Source organism: Halichoerus grypus, chromosome 9 (genome assembly GCF_964656455.1).
Source record: "Halichoerus grypus chromosome 9, mHalGry1.hap1.1, whole genome shotgun sequence".
NCBI lineage: Eukaryota > Metazoa > Chordata > Mammalia > Carnivora > Phocidae > Halichoerus > Halichoerus grypus.
The window spans coordinates 105,720,672-105,742,539 of NC_135720.1; the positions used below are offsets into that span (position 1 = coordinate 105,720,672).

General features: G+C 43.2%; 1 protein-coding gene across 3 annotated transcripts in view; it reads left to right on the forward strand.

Moving 5' to 3' along the window:
* The first annotated feature begins 409 nt into the window (after positions 1-409).
* Positions 410-21,868, forward strand: part of ZNF318 (zinc finger protein 318) — a 42,952-nt gene continuing 21,493 nt past the window's right edge. For all 3 annotated transcript variants that reach the window (XR_013441258.1, XM_078055304.1, XM_078055303.1), the window contains exons 1-6: positions 410-1,009; positions 3,967-4,118; positions 9,763-10,402; positions 11,424-12,866; positions 15,558-15,657; positions 18,289-18,593. Coding sequence is in view for 2 of the 3 variants with exons in the window: in XM_078055304.1 (XP_077911430.1) it covers positions 554-1,009; positions 3,967-4,118; positions 9,763-10,402; positions 11,424-12,866; positions 15,558-15,657; positions 18,289-18,593 (3,096 nt within the window). In the remaining variant the exon portion in view is untranslated. The remainder of the gene's footprint in view (positions 1,010-3,966; positions 4,119-9,762; positions 10,403-11,423; positions 12,867-15,557; positions 15,658-18,288; positions 18,594-21,868) is intronic.

A 21,868-nucleotide genomic window follows, 5' to 3' on the forward strand; every position in this document is an offset into this window, starting at 1 on the left:
GGGGACAGGGACAGGGCTAAGATGCTCCCGCCACGTCCCCAGGCTTCGAGCATCCCCGAAAAGGCCAGTTTAGCTCCCGCTAATCCCTTCTCTTCCGCCAGGGCCTACCCGCGCGGAGCCCTCGGGGTCACGTGGCCGCCGGGGGAGGGGAAGTGGGCGGCTCACCCGCCGCCATCTTGCCGGTTTGGGGCGGAGCGTGCGGGGCGCAGGTCGCGCGCTCCGCTTCCCCGCCCCTCGCCCTGCCTGGCTCCGGCTTCTGCGCTCCTCCCCACTTCTGGCTTCTGTGGCCGCTCCCTGAGTGGAGGAGCGGGGAGCCCCGGAGGGCGGGGGGGTGTGTCGGACGCGTGCTCGCGCGTCCAACCGCCAGCCGCGGCCGCGCGCTTGGCCGGGCCCCAGGAGCGGCGCGGGGCCGAGGGGAGGGGGCGGCTCCGGCTGCGGGGGCGGCGCGTGGCGGCCGTGGCGGCCGAGACTGCAGCTGCAGCGGCGCGCTGGGGCCCCGCGTCCAGGGCGCCGCCGGGTCGGAGCTGCCGCCGTGGCCGCTGCTGCCAGAGCCATGTACCGCAGCGGCGCCCGCTCCTCCGTCTCTTCGCACCGGCCTAAAGAGAGCGGCGGGGGCGGCCCGCGAACCGGCCGCAGCTCCGGCTCCTCCTCAGGCCCGGCTCGCCGCACCTCGCCGCCGCCCTCCGGCTCCTCCTCGTCGCGGAACCCCGCTCGCCGGCCCCGCTCGCCCTCAGGGCACCGCGGCCGCCGGGCCTCGCCGTCCTCGCCGCGGGGTCGCCGCGGCTCCCCGTCCCCGCCCCGCGGCCGCCGGGCCTCACCGTCCCCGCCGCGGGGTCGTCGCGTTTCCCCCTCCCCGCCGCGGGCCCGTCGTGGCTCCCCGTCGCCGCCGCGGGGCCGACGACTCTTCCCGCCGGGCCCGGCCGGTTTCCGAGGCAGCAGCCGAGGGGAGTCCCGCGCCGACTTCGCCCGGGACGGCCGCGGAGACCATCCAGGCGACAGCGGCAGCCGGGTAATCCCACCCCTCGACCGGGACTCCCTCTATACCCTAGCCCCCTCACCCGGGCTTCCCGCTTCCAGAAACTCCCGCAGCACGGGCGCCCCGAGGCCTCCAGGCCAGAGTCCCAGGATCGAGGGCCCTCCACCCCCCACGGGCTCCCTCAGCGGCGCCCGAACCTGGAGGTTCCCTGTCAGCCCCGGGATCCTCTTTTGCACAATAACGGACTCGGGACCCGTACGGGCGCCTGGTCGGGAGGCAGTGCACCATTTCAGGAATAGGCTGTTTCTCTCACTCTGGGTGAGATGCGGAAAAGTTTGCCAGGGCGAGGGGAATGCCCTCCAAACCGTGTGCCTGGTACTTGTTCAGTAGTCGATGTTGCCTCAGAGTTCCGTGGTTTGGTATCCCCTTAGACCTGAGCTGCCCCTCGGATCTTAGAAAAGAAGCTGAAATGTCTTTGTGGCCAGTTAGGGTTGCCTAAACCCCATCAGCGTAGACACCTTGAGTGTAAACTGTTAGCAAATAGGAGCTGCTTCTCCGAAATGAGCTGTGCGTATCCAGTCATTGTAATAACTGCCACCACTTACTGAGTTATGTGGCAGGATTATGCCTAGCCCTTCACTTCACACATTCTCTTTGAACACTCACAACCTTTTGAGGAGAGGCAGTGAAAATTGTTCCTTATTGAATAGCTGAGGTATCCAGAGAGGTTTGAGCAACTTAATGTCACATAGCTAAGAAGTGGTGTAGCTGTGATTCAGTCCATATCTACGGTTTTGTTTCCCTGCTAAAGGGACAGAACATGAGGTTAAGAAGTTTAGTTTAGAGGTGCCTGGCTGGCTCAGTTGGTAGAGGGTGCGACTCTTGATCTCAGGGTTTTGAGTTCAAGCCCCAGGTTGGGTGGAGAGATTATTTAAAACAAAATCTTTCTTTCTTTCTGTGTTTCTGTGTGTCTGTCTGCCTGTCTGCCTGCCTTCCATCCTTCCTTCCTTCCTTCCTTCCATCCTCACTTCCCTCCATCCTTCCTTCCTTCCCTTTTTAGAAGTAGGCTCCATGCCCACTGTGGGGCTTGAATTCATGACTGAGATCAAGAGTCACATGCTCTACCAACTGAGCCATCCAGGTGCCCCCCCAAAATAAAATCTTAAAAAAAAAAAATTTAGATGTAATATTGACCTTTCACAGTAACCACCTCTGGCCTGGCGCTGGTGTTTTGGAATTGGTTTTTATTTTCAGTTCACCAATTTTTTTTTTTAAACCCCATGATAAAGTTTCTGTTTTCTCAGGTGGGATGGGTGGGGTGGCTTTCTAAAAGTATTGGAGTGAGAGTACTCTACGTACTCTGGTCATAGGTGAATTGACTTGTCACTATGTTGTAAGATTTTCATAGCTGAGCAGCTATAGCCTGAAGAAGCAAGCACTTCTACAGAGGAAGCAAAGAAAGTTGAATACTAGTTTCCATAACCTCCCTTTTCTCCAGTGCTCCAGGCTTTTCTGTCTCAGTAAATGACATCACCCATTGCTCAGCCAGAAACAGTGATCATCTCCCTTTTCCCAAGTCCAGGCTGTCAGTCACTTCATCCAACTTGTCAGCTCTACCTCCAGGATACATCCCCTAACTGTCCTCCTACCATCTCCCTAGTCTAAGTCCTATTACTTCCTGTCTGTTAGGATCCTTTACACTCTTGTTACCACCCAGTTTATTCTGTACCCAGCAATCAAGATAATTTTTTTAAATCTTCATTTTATACATTTGAGAAGTATTTATTAAACGTCTAGCATGTATTAGGCTCTGTTCTGGGCACTGGGGATACAACATGAACAGTCAAAAACCCCTGCCCTCGTAGAGCTTATATTCTGCGAGAGGGAGTCAGATAATAAGTAAGATAGAGAAGTAAATTATTTTGACATGTTAAATAGAATTAAGTACTAAGAACAAACAAAAACAGAGAAAGGAGTTAATACTTTTTAATAGGGTTAGCCAGGGATGGCCTGGGAAGGTGACTTTTAATAAAGACCTGAAGGAGATGAGAGTATGAGCAATGCAAGCATCTGGAGGAAGAACGTAGTCAGATCATATCACTGTTGTGCTGGAAATCTTCCTGTGGCTTCTTACTACACTAAGAATAAAATCCAAATTTCCTAACTGGCTTCTGCCTGTCTTCTGTCACTTTGCTGCAGTCACACTGGCTGCCTTTCTGTTACCCAAAACATGCTAAGCTCATTACAGAGCTTGTTCTTTTTGCCTGAAACATCCTTCCATCTGTTTGCAAGGCTGACATCTCATCATTTAAGCGTCAGGTTAAATAGTATCACCTCAGAAAAGCCTTCTTTAACCATTCTATCTGAAGTAGCTCCTTTTCCTTAATCTCTTCCATGTTATCATGTTTTAATGATTTTATAGCACTTACTGCTATCAGAAGTACTTAAAAAAAACCCATTTTTTGATTGCTTGCTTGCTTCACTAGAAATGTATACATTCTGAGAACAGACTCAGTTTACTCTTCTCGTCCCATGCCCAGTACTAGGAAATGAAAGACTAAAAGGTCTCTGGTGGGGAGGGTTGGAAGTATGGTCTTTCATCTAAGAAGATGACTTTTTATTTTTTTTATTTATTTTTTTTTTTTTTAAAGATTTTATTTATTTATTTGAGAGAGAGAGAGAGTGAGAGAGAGAGCGCAAGAGGGGGTAGGGTTAGAGGGAGAAGCAGACTCCCCGCCGAGCAGGGAGCCCGATGTGGGACTCGATCCCGGGACTCCGGGATCATGACCTGAGCCGAAGGCAGTCGCTTAACCAACTGAGCCACCCAGGCGCCCCAGAAGATGACTTTTTAAATGTGCTTTATTTTGGGGGTAGTAGCTTACCATAGCCATTTCTCTCCTTGTTGGGTGACAACTTTATAACTAAGGAGGAGTACATTTTTGGGCTGTCTTCACCCTATAGACTATTAACATTATCTTTTACTTTTGTAGAGGCGCTCTCCTGGTCTGCGTTCTGACTCTTCTTTGGAACAGAGCTTAAGGATCACTGTTGGTAATGACCATTTCTGTGTTGGCATACCAGAACGGCGGCGGCTTAGTGATCGACTGGGGTCACCAGTGGATAATCTGGAAGACGTGGACAGGTAGGCTTCATTTGAGGCAGGGCACACTATAATAGTGCTTGAAGGTAGAAAAGTTGCTCTTTTCTGAATAATGTATTTGAAAGAGTGGTGCCAGCACTGAAGTTATGCCCTCTGTCCAGTACAAGGTATAACATTGGAAAAGGCTTTCTAGTGGGGAGAGTATATTGATATAGACTCTGTTGCTGAAAGAATTATGTAGAAGAAAAGACTTTAGAATGTCATCCTGGTCCACCTGGAAAGCTGAAGGGACATAAACAGAGTTCCCCAGATTAAAAACAGTTGAGATGATAAGGATTCTAAAATACTGGAACTAGGATCCTTTCTACAAAGGAAAGTTCTGGACAAAATAGGAAATCTTGTTTTAGTGGTGTTATTTTTCAGCTTGATCAGGTTGAAATAGAGGTTCAGAAAGGGCTTAGATAAATTCGTGTCTAATATATGTATCTATATTAAATATATAAGCATTAATAGAAAGTTAAAGCTCTTTAAAAATGTTTAATTTCAGTTACTACTTTACAATTGTTGGAGTGCTGAGGAAGGACAAATACGCTCCACAGAGTGTTAAATATAGGTCCCAGGTGTTAGGAACTTAACTATATATGGGAAGAAATCACATTAGGTGTGTCTCACCTCACCAAAGTAAATAAGAATGGGAGTACAGGGAAAGCACTCTTTCTGAGAGCTGGGATCCATGTCTGTTACGGTCTCTGCCCAGCATACTGGGAGTTTTAATAAATGATTAGCAGTAGCAACAAATCAATGTGATGCTCTTAACAAACTGAGGCTGTCCATGCAGTGGTACTCTGAGCATAGGCAGACAGGTGGGGGACAGCTGGACAGGAAGTCTGAAGACCAGTGCTACCCTTTGGTAATATTTACTTCAAAGCTGCAGTGGCAATTTGATGTGGCAAAGCAAGGCAGGACAGTTCTATGTCATACAACATAAGTTTCTGAAGATAGGGCTTCAAGGTATGTGGCTATATCCCTTAATTGAGGCAAAAGCCCTTGCCCTTCTGGCTGCTTCTATTTTGGGAGATGGTTGAGTAGGTGGTGCATGGTGTGACTCTCTTCCTTCCTTGTTAAGGTTTTGAGGTAACTTTAGCATTTCCTCTTGTTAAGTCTAGGCTGTCACCTCCCCTTTCCATAAGCTTTGTTATGCACGTGTGCTTCAGAGAGCTAATTGTCTTTTTTTAAGTTGTAAAAATTAAAATTTTCCTTTTAGGGAGTTTGGGACAGTAGTTTTCTTTCCAGAATTAAGTGTTTCAGAGAGACAAGCTACCGGTGAGGCGCATGGCTGGTGCAGTCGGTAGAGCATGCATCTCTTGATCTCAGGGTTATGAGTTTGAGCCCCATGTTGGATGTAGAGATTACTTAAGGAAGAAAAATAGAAGGAGGTACTAGTCCATTATATAGATTTTTGTTCCCTGTACTTTTGCTCAATATGGTTTGTGTAGATAATTACTGTCTACTAAAACGTGGTCATAGAACCATTGGCGTTCTCAGGATGTCTCCTGATAGCGTGTCCAGTTTTCAGCTGGACCATTTCCAGGTCCAGGCATTTTTGTCCTTTCTATGTAGGTTTTTACATTTTTTTCCTGGGCGCACCTGGCTGGCTCAGTCAGTAGGGCATTCGACTCTTATTCTTGAGGTGGTAAGTTTGAGCCCCATGTTGGGTATAGATATTACTTAAAAATAAAATCTTTAAAAATAAATAAATAAATGTTTTCCTGGGACCCTGGTGTTCTTTCTCTTCCCTTATTGAATATATTAAATTTTATATCCAGTTTGGATTACAGCCAAATTGCCAGAGTTGTCCATGTTCTCACCTTGGCAGCTCTGTGTATATTAATGTTAACTTATTCTGGAAAGGGAACATGAAGAGGTTGAATGAAGACAGCTTCTGAAGATTTGTGGATGTGAGGTCAATTTCCCCTATTAACAGTACTCTGCACATTGTATGTTTCATTCATGGAATTCTTAACTCTTCCTTGCCCTGACATAGGTTGAAAGAGCAAGATTTTTTCCCTCCGATTTGCCTTAGGGAAAAGACAGAAGCACACAGTTTTCTTCCAGCATTTTGGGGAAGCAGCAGAGGAAAAGAATGGGATGTTTGGGCTCTGGAGGATCTTTTTTCCTTCTCTTTTCTTTTCTTTTTTTTATCATATACTTTTTTTTTTTTTTAAAGATTTTATTTATTTATTTGACAGAGAGACACAACGAGAGAGGGAACACAAGCAGGGGGAGTGGGAGAGGGAGAAGCAGGCTTCCCACAGAGCAGGGAGCCCGATGTGGGGCTCGATCCCAGGACCCTGAGATCATGACCTGAGCCGAAGGCAGACGCTTAACCGACTGCGCCACCCAGGTGCCCCTATCATATACATTTTTTAACAGCTTTATTGAGCCATAATTCACATACCATAAAATTCACCCATTTAAAGTATACAGGTCAGTGACTTTTAGTATATTCTCAGAGTTGTGAATCCACTACTATGATCAATTTTAGAACGGTTTTATTACTTGTACTCTTAGCTATTTATTAGTTAACCCCACCACCTGCCATAGCTTATCACTAATCTACTTTCTGTCCCTAATAGATTTGCCTATTCTGGACATTCTGTATGTGACTAGCATCTTTCACTTAGCATGATGTTTTTCAGGACTCACTCATGATGTAGTATATAATAGTACTTCATTCCTTTTTACTGCCAGTAATATTTCATTGTATGTGTTTTGTTTATCAATTTATCAGTGATGAATGGATGATAAATTTGGGTTGTTTCCACTATTTGGCTATTGTGGATAATGCTACTATGAACAATTGGTGTGTAAACTTTTATGTGGATATATATGATATGTTTTTTTAACTTATTTAATGCAATTCATAAATACAAAGTACAGAGAGGGAGCTCCCCTCTACTTGCTAGATGAGATGCTGCCCAATTCATGAATAGCTTAATAAAGCTAATTAAATCTTAAAAAAAAAAGTAGAATAGTACAGAGAGCCCCCGTGTACTCATCACCTACAACCAACAGTCAATTTTTTAAATAGATAGACCTTATTTTAGAAAAGAGTTGGATTTAACTAAAGCTTTCAGAGTGTGTCCCTGGACTGTTCTGAGCTACAGGGTATGGGGACCTTTTTAGGGTTTACTTTTACTGCAGCCAGTTCTTTCTCTTATCCTTTGGGAGATCTGGGAAAGGAGGACATGAGTTTCTAATAAGCAACTTAATTTCTGGCTGTGTTTACATGATAGCTCATTCTTTTAACTGTTAATGTGCCTTTTTCATTGTTTTTTTGCCTCCTTTTGCTGGAGATTACAAGTCTTGACCGAGACTCTCTGGGACACATTTCATTATTTCTGACTTCTTGATATTTAGGGCTGGATTAGATTTTGAGCTGGTATGTCATTTGGTGGTAATATGTAATAGTTTTAGTGTGGAGCTGAACATGGAAGTATGGATGAATTTGCCATTACCTGTGGAACCTGTGTTTTTTCCCCCCTACACTAATACAATCAGAGAGTTTTTTATGGTAGATGGTGGTATAGCAATGGAGCAACTCATGGACATTCGTCCCTGGAAATAGGTATGTTCATGGCTGACAGACCTATAGAGTAAAATGTTTTACTCTAGTTATGTTTGATTTCAGAGATCATCTTTGCTTCAATCCCATTTTTTTCCTATTTTATATTATATTGAAACCTCAAAATTCCCCAGACTCTTGGGGAAGAGGTGAGTTATAGGAACCTGGATTCCCATGGGTGGCATTCTTTTAGCGGAGGTGATAAAGTTTATCTTTAATAAAAGTCTTTCATAAAGTTATTTATAGCTGTTATCCAGGTCTAAAACTTTGAACAAAGGCAGGACTGGTGAATAAGAAAAGGCAACTCTTTGATGTTCTGCTAACTCAGTCCCAGAGAAAGCAACTAAAAAACAAACAAAATGAAAGAAAAGTTATTTCTTAGAAACTTTCAAAAAATAGAGGTAGGTACTAGAAACTGTAGCAAACACCAGTGTGAGTGGAATGTGAGTAACCTGTAAATTTTTCATTCAGATTATTTAAAAGTTGTATGCTCAAAGTGCTGTAGGATCTTTATTTCTATCTGTGATTAAATCAGAAATTTTCTTTTTGGGCAGTAGAAGCTCTGTGAACACAGTACCCAAAAAGATTAGGACTACTGTGTGTGGTATAGAGCTCTGAACTGAAAAAGGACAAGTGTCCCAGCCTATATTTTTATCTTCACGCCACAAAGGTCCAAGACCGTTTTATTTCTATGAAATGAAAATATATAGTGAGCCAAACCGCCACATACTTTTTCCCACACCCAGGATTAGCAGATGCTTGTGGATATCCAAGCAAAGTAGAAAAAGGGAATTAAATAGGCTGTGGAAGGAATTTTGTGGTTTTTAATATGTGAACTAGCAAAACAAAGCATTGGAGAACCTTCTAAAACTTGTGAGAAAATGCCAGTAAGGTAGCTCAGTAGTTTAAAAAAACTTCCCCCACAGTGAAACACTTCTTTTCCAAATGATATATAGAACTTCATCTCATAAACGGATAAAATTGGAGCTAGTACAGTTTTGGTGAGGTGGAAGGCCCAGAGCCATGCAGGCTCTGCTTTTTTTTCTTTTCTTTTTTTTAAAGATTTTATTTATTTATTAGAGAGCATGAGCAAGGGGAGGGGAAGAGGCCAAGGGTGAGAAGCAGACTCCCCGCTGAGCGTGGAGCCCAACGTGGGGCTCCATCCCAAGACCCTGAGCTGAAGTCAGATGCTTAACTGTCTGAGCCACCCAGGTGCTGCCAGGCTCTGCTTTCTTAGCATGTCTTTCTTTTAGGCAGCTCCTGAGCAGACTTCAGAATCTCTGTAGAACATAGCTTGAGGGCGCCTGGGTGGCTCAGTTGGTTAAGCATCTGCCTTCGGCTCAGGTCATGATCCCAGGGTCCTGGGATCAAGCCCCACGTCGGTCTCTCTCCTCAGCGGGAGCCTGCTTCTCTCTCTCCCTTATGTTCCCCCTGCTTGTACTCTCTCTCTCTGTCAAATAAATAAAATCTTAAAAAAAAAAAAAGGAGTTTAGGTTTAAAAAAAAAAGAACATAGCTTGAAAATCATTGATCTGGCCTGGTGTTTCTCAAATTTTAAAGTGCATACCTATCACCTGGAGATCCTGTTAAAATGCAGGTTCTGATTCAGGAGGCCTGTATGGAGCCTGAGAATCCACATTTCTAAAAAGTTCCTAGGTAATACAGTTGCTGCTGATTCAGATCACACTTTTGGTAGCAAAGAGCTAGAATTTAAGCTAGTGTGGAGTTGTTCAATCCAGGGCCTTTTGTAATCTGGTAGTGGTATTTTCACATCTCCCAAACCCTAGTGTGATATTCTGCATCTCCAAAGTCTAGTCAAAGAGATTAGCCTAAGAGCTCTGTCTAGACAGACTAGTAATATCTCTCCTTGGTTAGAGGCTGAAGCTGCTTGTGCCCTGGAGAAAGGGAAAAGAAATGTTCTATAGGTTTGTTCTTGGACTTCATGATTGTGTTTTGTCTTAAGTATTTTGTAGCCCCTTGGCTGAATGTCAGGCTCTTAGTCTTGTCTGGTCTTGCTGTTTCTAAGTCCATTGTATTCAGTGATGCTTGTCTCTTTCCTCAGGGATGACCTGACTGATGATTCTGTCTTCACTCGAAGTTCCCAATGCTCTCGAGGTCTTGAACGATATATTTCCCGGGAGGAGGGACCTCTTAGTCCGTTCTTAGGACAACTTGATGAGGACTACCGGACAAGAGAAACTTTCCTGCATCGTTCTGATTATAGTCCCCATATCAGTTGTCATGATGAGCTGTTGCGGGGAACAGAAAGGAATAGAGATAAACTCAAAGGTTCCTACTCCATACGACCCGAGGAAAGAAGTCGGGAGGGCAAACGGCCCCGTTACGATGACACAGAGAAGATACACAGCATGGGAGGTGATCACTCAGGTTTTACATCAGGGACCCGCAACTATCGACAGCGTAGACGAAGCCCAAGCCCTAGGTTTCTAGACCCTGAGTTTCGAGAGCTGGACCTTGCCAGGCGAAAACGAGAGGAAGAGGAGGAACGAAGTAGGAGCTTGAGTCAGGAGCTGGTTGGAGTTGATGGTGGTGACACTAGCTGTTCCATTCCTGGACTGTCGGGTGTCCTAACAGCATCGGAGCCAGGATATTCTTTACATCGGCCTGAGGAAGTATCTGTGATGCCCAAGAAGTCAATTCTGAAGAAACGGATTGAGGTGGACATGGAGCCTTCCATTCAGGTCTCTGCTTCATTTCTAGGATCTCTTGCTAGTCCCTCTGATATCTTGAAACTTGGTTACTTTTCTGGGGGTGTGTGTCCCTAACGGTATCTTTGTAATATATCCTGGACCAACCTTGTTATGCCTATGAGCTCTATCTTCCAGGATTCTCCAAAGGAAACTGTAGGCCTTACAGTGCAATCATACTTCGAAGCCCTCGAAGTAGAGGGCTTCTATTGTCATATATTAGGCTTTCTAAATAAACACTTTTGAGTATTTATTGTAAGTTTTTTCTCTAAATTGGGTAGCCCTGTAGGAATCTTTGAATGTGGATATCTTGGAAATTAAGCTTAAAGGGCAAAGAGAGGAGATGATCTGAATTTTTCTCATTTCTCTTTAGAGAGAAGACAAGATTCATGAGTGGTAGGTCACTAGACCAGAAATCAGGTGATTCTGATTCCGGTCCCACTGCCACCCCCTTGCTGTGCGATTTTTAGGCAAGTCACCCCACCATTCTGGGCCTTGTTATTTTTCCCTCATCTGTGAAAAGATGATCAGGCATGAGCACTAGTTTTTAGCTATTCTCTTAGGAGTCCAAGGTTTCTGAAGAAGTATCTAAGGGCACATAAAGAAGCAAAGGGAGGCTGATCAGTTAGGGTTTCACGGTTTCCTAATCCCACTTGAACCAAAGCAGCTCCACTTTTATGTCTTTTTTTCCTCCTTCGAGGGACCCATGGAAAAGCTAGAGCATCTCTAAAGTCCTTTTGAATTCATATTCCTTGGTAAGGACTACAACAAATGGGCAAAAGTGAGGATTCATGCCAGTCTGCCTTATTTCGTGTTTCCCCTTGCTTCAGCAGAAGCATCTGGAGAGATGGAGACCCAAATCTTGACCCTGCCTAAGGATACTGTACCTCCCTTTCATTCATACTTATCATTCCCCTATTAATTCAAGAAGAACCAAGTATTTAAGTATTTATCTCAATTACTAGTTTTCTGAGATTCTGCATAGAGGCTAAATCACTTGTGCTTGTCTTTGCAGCTTGATAGTTTTTCCAGCAGTACCAGCTCCAGCCAGGATCACCCTGTCTACTCTGGTCACCCATCTCTTCCACTAAGTGGTGCTATTGCTGCTTTTGCCTCAGAGATTGAAAACAAGGGAACTATGGTAGAAACTACCCTGAAGGAACCTCAGGGCAGCCTCTACCAATGGGGTCCTCTCCCTGGGATGCCCAAAGACAACAGTCCTCTCAGAGAGAAGTTTGGAAGTTTTCTCTGCCACAAGGAGAAACTGAATATGAAGGCTGAGGGGCCTGAGCGACACACAGACTTCTTGCTCCCTCATGAGAGGGCTAGCCAGGATGGCAGTGGTTTTTCCCGCATTTTGAGCATGTTGGCAGACTCCACCAGTACACAGGAAAAAAGGCGCCGTAGTTTCCCTGACATTGAGGATGAGGAGAAATTTCTCTATGGGGATGAAGAAGAGGATTTAAAGGCAGAATCTCCACCAAAGCCCCTTGGGGGCTCTGCGAGTGAAGTCTTGAGACAGAAGGCAAGCTCCCTGCCCTCTTCAGCTCCAGCTGTAAAACTAGAATCAATAGAAGAGACGAATCCAGAATATGCCAAGATTCATGACTTGCTCAAGACCATAGGGCTGGATATCGGGGTAGCAGAGATCAGTAAACTGGCCGCCCGCACCCAGGAACGACTTCATGGCAAGAAACCGTCACGTTCCTCTGCTGACCGCCGTTCATCGGTTGACCGGCACTTTTCAGCAGACCGCTGTTCCTCAGTTGACCACCATTTCTCAGCTGATCGGCACTCCTCAGATCCTCACAGACTGGAGAGCAGGGAGGCACACCATAGCAATACCCACTCCCCAGAGGTGTCCCATCCACATCCAGTCTCCCCTGTAGATCCTTACCTGCTCACAAAAAACAGCCCCCCATTCCTAAAGTCTGACCATTCAGTGGGTCATGTTGCAGGGTCAGAGGTAGTTGGCAGTGGTTTTCAGTCATCTGTGGCTGTCAGATGCATGTTACCGTCAGCCCCGTCTGCCCCAATTAGACTTCCACATCCTGCTTCATTATCTCAGTTTCATATGCCAAGGGCCTCTCAGTTTGCTGCAGCTCGGATACCTCCAAACTACCAGGGACCTGCCATTCCCTCTGCTTCCTTTGATGCCTACAGGCATTACATGGCATATGCAGCCTCAAGGTGGCCCATGTACCCCGCTTCTCAACCATCCAACCACTCTCTACCTGAACCACACAGGGTAATACCCGTTACCAAACAAGCTACTCGTAGCCGTCCCAATCTCCGTGTGATACCCACTGTGACTCCTGATGAGCCCAAACAGGAGGAGTCAGTGCTAAGCTCAATTCCTACTGCTCAAGTGCCTGTCCAGGTGTCCATCCCATCACTCATAAGATACAATCCGGAGAAGATCTCTGACGAGAAGAACCGTGCTTCCCAGAAGCAGAAGGTAAACACTAGCTTTGGGCATCCTGTACCTGAGCCTTCCTATTTTAACATAAATTGGTATTTGTCTTTTAGAGGGAGTAAGGTCCTTTTACTTTTAAGTTTTTGGAGGCTGCTGTCCTCGCTCTAAGTAATGTATATACCCCCTCTGTTTTTCTCATGTTTTCTCATTAGGACTAAACTAAATTCTGGCCCTAGGTCCCACTGTGAGTTCTTGACTTCTTTTTTCTTTTTAAAGTGTCTCTATCAGGGGACGCCTGGGTGGCTCCGTCATTAAGCGTCTGCCTTCGGCTCAGGTCATGATCCCAGGGTCCTGGGATCGAGCCTCACATCGGGCTCCCTGCTCCACGGGAAGCCTGCTTCTCCCTCTCCCACTCCCCCTGCTTGTGCTCTCTCTCTCTCACTGTCTCTCTCTCTGTCAAAAAAATAGAATCTTTAAAAAAAATATAAAGTGTCTCTATCAGAATTACTGGGCTTAGAACACTATGGGTAGGACTTGAGAGCCTTAAAGTTTTCAAATATGACCTCATCAGGGAATGAGGAACCAAAATTGGATTGGGTGAAGGAGAATCAGTAAACCTGTTTTCATCTTAGTGAGTTTTGGATCCTTTTCCTATAGTGATTATGAGGGTTAAAAGCTAATACCTGGTTGTTGCTTGGTAATTAAACCCAAGAAATAAGCTTTGCTTGTTCTGGTTTGTTTTAGAGTCCTGGAGTAACAATACTTTTTTTATGACACTTTAAAAAAAGTAGTTTTTATACTAGAAAGTTCATTGTGTTCTCTGGTATAGGAAGGGAGCAGTGGCTGGGGTAAAGATGTAATAATTCTAGATGTTTTAAAACAGTAGGTAAAAAATAGGGATGAGGAATACAGAATAGCAGAAATTCAAATGGAAAAATTAATGCGTTCTCTTAATTTTAAAGGTCCTTAGTAACTATAACTCACTTTGTTTAGGAACATAAAAATGTAATGTATAAATTTGGTTTGCTAATACAATAATGAAAACCTGAGGAGAAAAAAAGGGAAAAAATGGAGGGCCAATCATTTTTTTTCCGATTTAAAGGAAATTTAGCTAATTCTTGAGAAGACAGAAATTACTTCTTCTTAATTTTTCATTGTACTTAGATACTCTGAACTCCAGAAAGAGGGGGATAGGTTCAATACAGACAAAACCCGAGACTGCACAGACACTGTTTGTAGACTGAATGCTTTCCCTTTACTTCTTCTTCAAGAACCTAGCACTAATACACAGGTTTTCCACACTAGTCCATTATAGACAAGCTGTATTTGTTTTTTCCATCGAGTAGTAGTAATACAGTTGAAACACTGTGGGCTTTTGGCTATATGTACCTGGATTTGATTTTACTTGATTTGATTTGATTTATATACCTGGATTTTAAATTTAAAAAAAAAAGATTTATTTATTTATTTATTTATTTGAGAGAGAGCACGAGCGGGGAGGAGGGGCAGAGGGAGAGGGAGAAGCAGACTCCCGCTGAGCAGGGAGCCCGATGTGGGACTCGATCCCAAGACCCTGGGATCATGACCTGAGCTGAAGGCAGACACTTAGCCAGCTGAGCCACCCAGGTGCCCTGGATTTTAAATTTTCTTCCTATATGACCTTGGGTATGTTACTTGATCTTTCGCAACCTCAGTTTTCTTACTATAAAACAGAGATAATGTCATGAGGATTAAATAAGATGATGTATGTAATGCAACTAACACAGTGTATCCCCTGTAACACTTATTAGTTCCTTTCTTGATGGTTCCCTTTGAGCTCAGAACCACTGTCTAATAGTTGCTGTCAGTAACTTTAGGTTAACATTAATAGCATAGTGCTTCCTGGGGCGGCTGGGTGGCTCAGCCGGTTGAACGTCTGACTCTTGATTTCAGCCCACGTCATGGTCTCAGGGTAGTGGGATTGAGCCCCACGTTGGGATCCACGCTGGGTGTGGAGCCTGCTTGAGATTCTCTCCCTCTCCATCTGCCCCTGCTACCCCCCCCCACCAAGAAAAAAATAGTATAGTGCTTTCTGCATAAAAATAATACTTTTGGGGCAATGTAGCTCTGATAAGGATAATTTTATTCTGGAATTTGGGTCAGAATGAAATATCACCTTTGATATAAAGTCAGAACTTATGTGTGCAGACATTTGGATCCTTGGATTCTGATATCATCTAGCATGAAGGCTTATGGAAGAGAGCAATAGAAAAGTGAGGATGTGCTATGGTGAGCACTGTGAATTGTGTAAAACTGATGAATCACAGACCTGTACTGATGAATCACGGACCTGTAAATAATACATTATATGTTAAAAAAAAAAGAAGATAGTAGGAAGGGAAAAATAAAGGGGGGGAATCGGAGGGGGAGACAACCATGAGAGACCATGGACTCTGAGAAACAAACTGAGGGTTCTAGAGGGGAGGGGGGGATGGGTTAGCTTGGTGATGGGTATTAAAGAGGGCACATATTGAATGGAGCACTGGGTGTTATACACTTTGTTATATATCAAAAACTAATGATGTAATGTATATACGTTTGTTATATATCAGAAACTAATGATGTAATGTATGGTGATTAACATAATAAAATTTAAAAAAAATCATTACTAGATTAAATCTTCTTTCTTAGACTTTGGAAAAAAAAAAAAGAAAAAGGAGGATGTTGGAGGCTGAAGGATGTTGTACTTTGCAGGTTATTGAAGAGAGGGAAAAGCTAAAGAGTGACCGGGAAGCTCGCCAGAAGAAGATGTACTACCTCAGGACGGAATTGGAGCGGCTTCATAAACAACAAGGTATCAGACACTCCTGTGCGTGACTGCCTTTTTGTAGTAACTTGAGTAGGAGACCTACCCAAGGAGAGCTGTGAGGACTCTCAGACGGGTTCAGTGACTTCTGAAGCCTTACTTTTTAAAAAAATTTTGACTTAATTGGACTTAGAGAAAAGTTGCAATAAAAAGTTACAGTAATAGTGTAAAGAATTCTCAGGTATTCTCTATGATTATTAGCATTTTACCATGTTTGCTCTATCTTTTTTTCCCTCTCAATCTTTGTGTGTGGGGGGGGGGGGGTGTGTGTATGTGTGTGATTTTTCCTGAATTCTTCAAGAGTAAGTTTTAGATATGATCCTCCTTTACTCCTAAATACTTCATTGTGAAGATGAAGTGAACATACTCCTAACAATAAAGAATTCACTTGCATAACCATTGTATACTTATCAAAATTAAGAAATTAACCATAATGTAATACTAGTCTACTGATCTAATTTCTATTTCACTGGTTGTCCTATTAATGCCCTAAAATGCAAGATTATGGATTGCATTCAGTTGTCATGTTCTTTTACTCTCCTTTTTCTGTAATAGTTCCTGAATCTTTGTTTCATGACGTTGACATTTTAGAAGAAAAGAAGTCACATATTTGTAGAATGTCCTTTAATTTTGGTTTGTGTGGTGTTTCCTCACAGTTAAATTTAGGTTATGCATTTTTGACAGGAACATCACAGAAGTGATGCTGAGTTCGTATCAGGTGTTGATTTCAGTCCCATTACTGGTGATGTCAACTTTGATCATTTGGTTAAGGTGGTGTCTTCAAGGGTTTCTTCACTGGAAAGTTATTATTTTATCCTTTATAATTAGTAAGTAACTTTATAGGAGAGATATTTATAGGAATAAATATTCAGTTACTCCTCAAATTTCCTCTGACTAGTTTTAGCATTCATTGGTGATTCTTGCCTGAATCAGTTATTGTGATGGATGTTAAATAGTGATTTTCTAATTTCATCATTCCTTCTACTTTTATTAGTTGGCTTTCTCCTGTGATGAAGAGCTTCCTGCCCATCCCTCTTCTCCCATTCATTGATCCATGTATGTTGGTGTGAACCCATGGACTCTCCATTCAACAAGTTTTAATAATTTACTTTTGATCATTTTCATGCCCAAAGTGCCCCAGATTTCGCCAGTGAAAGCCCCTTTCAGTTGACTTCTGTGTCTTTTGATATGTCCCCATCATTTTTTGAGTACTTCCTTTTGGCACAAAAAAATGTTCATGATGTCTCTTTGATTCCATCTCTTCATTTGTGCTTTTAGGAATTCACATACACACTGAGGAAGGAACATAACAAGGCTTCTAAATATTATAGCTTGATGATAGCATGGCAGAACAGAGTGGGAGAAGATACAATTTCTTCTGTTTGGGTTTAGACTGTTTAGGGATGAGAAATTTAGTTACTAATCCGGTGAGGATTATTTCATGAGAACCTGCAGTTTAGAATAGGAGATAACATTAGGTGAACCTGAGGCAAAACCTAACACTCAATGCAGGTACCGGTGAAGGATCTTTTTTTTTTTTTTTTTTTTTTTTTCGTGAAGGATCCTTAAATCAGATAAAGTCAAATATGTGACCGAATGGTTTTTGCCTTCTGAATAATACTTTAGTTTTCTGAAGAAGACTGCCACTGGATTCATAGTTTGGGGTTTTTTTTAAAGATTGATTGATTTATTTTAGAGAAAGCGAGAGCATGCTGGGGAGGGGCAGAGGGAGAGAGAGAAGCCTAAGCAGACTCCAAGCTAAGCACGGAGCTCAATGCAGGGCTTGATCCCAGGACCCTGAGATCATGACCTGAACCAAAACCAAGAGCCGGACGCTTATCCAACTGAGTCACCCAGGTGCCCCTGGATTCATAGTTAACAACATAAGGACAAATGCATACAAACTTGTATATACCATTTTGGGGATTCATGGAGTTCTGAAGCCTGCCTGTAGATCCTTAGCTAATAACTCCTATATAAGAGATAATGTAATCAGTCATCCTTTACCTCCATAGAAACTTCACCTAGGGGTGCCTGAGTGGTTCAGTCAGTTAAGCGTCTGCCTTTGGCTTAGGTCATGATCCTGGAGTCTTGGGATGGAACCCTGAGTCAGGCTTCCTCCTCAGAGGAGAATCTGCTTCTCCCTCTCCCTTTGCCCCTCCCCCTGCTTATGCTCATTCTCTCTTATGAATAAAAATTAAAAAAAAAAAGAAGAAAGAAAAGAAACTTCACCTAAACTAGCCCATGTGGAAGGAGAGTCTTGCTTTTAGGAAGGAATGTTTGTTTGTTTGTTTTTTTAAAGATTCTATTTATTTAATTGACAGAGACACACACAGCGAGAGATGGAACGCAAGCAGGGGGAGTGGGAGAGGGAGAAGCAGGCTTTCCGCTGAGCAGGGAAACCCGATGCGGGGCTCGATCCCAGGACCCTGGGATCATGACCTGAGCCGAAGGCAGTCGCTTAACCAACTGAGCCACCCAGGCACCCCAGGAAGGAATGTTTTAAGGGAAAAGATTTTGTCACCATGAACTCTTGGGAGATTACTACTTACAATGGAAACATGACTTGTCTTAACTTACTTTCCTTGTGTTTCTTTCTTTTGACATTTAACTACTCAGGGGAAATGCTACGCAAGAAACGAAGGGAGAAAGATGGCCACAAAGACCCGCTCCTTGTGGAGGTGAGTCGGCTTCAGGATAACATTATGAAGGACATTGCAGAACTTCGACAAGAGGCAGAAGAGGCAGAAAAGAAGCAGTCTGAACTGGACAAAGTGGCTCAGATCTTGGGAATTAACATTTTGGATAAATCCCAAAAGTCTTCAAATGATAGTAAAGAGACTACAGAGAAGTCTGGGAAAGCAGAAAAATCTAAGAGCCCAGAAAAAGTGTCATCATCCTCAAATTCCTCTTCCAACAGCAAGGTAACAACTCAGCTTTTCTGTTTCTATTATATCTTTTATTTCCATGGACTCCTAAAGAAGCCTTTTAACTAAGCATTCCCTTAGTTTCCTTTTCCAACCTGTTCTTAAAATATTAGTTATTTTTGTAAAGCACAGATCAGATCATGGGACTCTACTTCAGAATTTTAGTAGTTCCCATTGCCCACAGAGTAGAATCCCAAATCCTGAGCATTCAGGGCTTTCTATGTTCTTGTTCTAGCCTTTCCTCCTTAACCCACTCCAGCATGGTTTTCTAATCTTCTTGTAACTTCTATATACCATTTTGTGCATTCACAGTTAGCAACAGGGTCACCGCCATGCTGCATAGCCAGTGAATACACTTCAGTTCTCAGATCAGTATTTGAAACCGGGAACCACTGTCTCCTAAAAATGCTTTACTCCCTTGGCTTCTCTCACATTTCTTTTCCTCCTAGTGTGCTGGCTGCTGCTACTTAGTCTCCTTTGCTGTGTGTTGTCTTATACCTAATCTTTAAATATTTTAGTTCTGCAGGACTCAGTCGTAGCCCAGTTCTCCAGAATTCTGCTCTCTCCCTAGGTCATTTTATCCAGGTCTATGCTGAAATACCATGCTGACAACTTCTGGTTTTATATTCTAGCTCAGATGAGTTTGGTGAGGTCCAAATTTGAGCGTCCAACAGTTTTACTCACTATTTCCACTTCATTGTTTCATAGACACTTTAACATCAACATATCCTGGGGCGTCTGGTTGGCTCAGTCTTTTGAGCGTCTGCCTTTGGCTCGGGTTATGATCTCAGGGTCCTGGGATTGAGCCCCATGTTGGGCTCCCTGCTCAGCGGGGAGCCTGCTTCTCCCTCTCCCTTTGCAGCTCCCCTTGCTTTTGCACGCGCTCTCTCTCTCTCTGTCAAATAAATAAATAAAATCTTTAAAAAAAAATAAAGTCAACACATCCTAAACTAAACTAATGATGTACGCATCCTCCCTCTTTCCTGCCTTCAGTGTTCTCCATCTCAGTGGCCCCACTGTCCAACAATTTTCATGCCAGTAACCTGAAAACCTTTCTTAGTGCTTCCCTCTCCCTAACTGCTCCATACTGAATCAATGACAGATTCTTCCAGTTCTCCCTCTGACGTAAACCTCGGTTTCATCCATCTCACCATCTTTATTGCCATCCAAGCCACCTACAATTCCTGCTTGTATGACTACACTCTTAATCCTTTCTCCACATATAGCCAGTGATTGCAGTACTCCCTTGCCTACGTCTTCAGCCTCATTTCATGCTTCTTTTCCCCCTTGCTCATTATAATTTCATTATTGGCCGTTTCTTCTTTCCTGCCATGATCCACAGCAGCAAAGTAGATACTTCATACTTTGCCTCCTCTGCACTTAACTCAGTGAACTCAGTTTTAAATTCAAATCTCATGTAAGTGCAAGATTGACAGATTCTCTTGGGGCCCCTGGGTGGCTCAGTTGGTTAAGCGTCTGCCTTCAGCTCAGGTTGTGATCCCAGGGCCCTGGGATCGAGCCCCTGCATTGGGCTCCCTGCTCCACGGGGTGTCTACTTCTCCCTCTCCCTCTGCCGCTCCCCCTGCTTGTGCTCTTCCTCTCTCTTTCAAATAAATAAATAAAATCTTAAAAAAACAAAACTTGATTAAGATCATGTCTGTTCTCATGCCCATCTCTTCCACTAAGTAAGAACTCCCTGAGAATAAGAGTAGAACTCATGTATCTTTGTTTCCAATGGCATCCACTTTGTCTGTTATATAGTAGATACTCACTTAGTGTTGGGGAGATAGAAAAGAGGATATTCTGTATTCTCTATCAACCAAGCTCTAATTTTTCCATTCTTCCTGGGAGAGTTCTCTTTTTCAGTCAGGTAGGACTATACTCTTTTTATACCAGGGCATTGAGTTCAGGGCCTTTGATGGGAAAAGAGCTTGAAAGTTCTGGCCTTAGTTGACTTATACATTATTTGGGGCCCATTTGTGCAGTAGCCCCATAATGACCGATCACCTTGATTTGAATGAGACTTCTTGTTCTCTGAGGCCAACATGGATATGTTACAATTCAGTATTAATTTCAGTAGTAAGGAATGTGTCTACAACCTCTTTCCTACCTGGTTGGTATTTCTTCTTTCTTTGCCTCTCTTTAAAATGCATAGTTGGTTTAAGGTTTTCTTTCTCTTTCTATTCATTTCATAAAAATAAACACACATACACACAATTCCACAATTCATCTACCTATAGGCAACTATCATTAATATCTTGGTATATATTATTCCAACTAATCTTCTGTTTATTAATTCATTAAGCAAATATTTATTGATCTCCAAGAAAGTGACAGGCACTATTTTAGATGGGGGGGGAAGTATAGTAGGGAACTGTATAGACAAGGTTCTAACTCTCATGAAATAGGAGAAGATAATAAACAAACAAGTACAGGTTAGGTAATGGCAAGTGTCTAAAAAAAACAGGATAAGGGATATAGAGTAGTTACAGAAAGTTATTCAGATAAGGTGACACTTGACATTCTATGCCTATTTACATATCTTTATTGATTATTCAAATGTATTTAGTTACTTGATTTTTTCAGTATATCATGAACATCTTTCCATGTTAATAGGTTTCTATAATATCATTTTTAATGACCTTATTTTTTTATTGTTACACGAATACCAACGTTTATTTAACCAGTCAAATCGCCTCCTGTTTGACGCAATAATTTACTTCAGATAAATGTCAAGGAGTGGAATTGCTAGGTCAAAGGGTATAAAGAATTTTGAGGTGTGTAATATGTATTCCTAGATTATCTTGCAGAAAGATGGTGCTAGTTAATACTTGCCAACCGTGTATACATGTGCCTATCCCTTATCTGCTGGGTATGATTTCTTTAGTGACTTTTGAACAAGACTCTAGTAGGGAAAGATTATCTTTGAAGTTCTAATTTCCCTTTCTCCAGCCTGTCTTCCTCTTCCCACCAGCCCATGTGCCCAGTTCTCTGATCTTTTCTTCTCATTCATACTTACCCTCCCTCTGTTCCAAATTATTTGTTTTCTATGCCTCCCTCCCCAACATTACCAAAATTCTCGCTTCCTAAGTACCTTGTTCCCAGCTTGCTGACACATGAATTCATATTAAAGTATTTATTGTTGATAACTCAGTCTGAAGAGTTGATAATGGGTTTTTTTTGAGTTGATATGTTTTAAAAGAGGATTCATGTTAACTCAAAGGTGTTAAATTCTAATGATGGTATTTTAGGCAGTTTGAAATATTTTACCC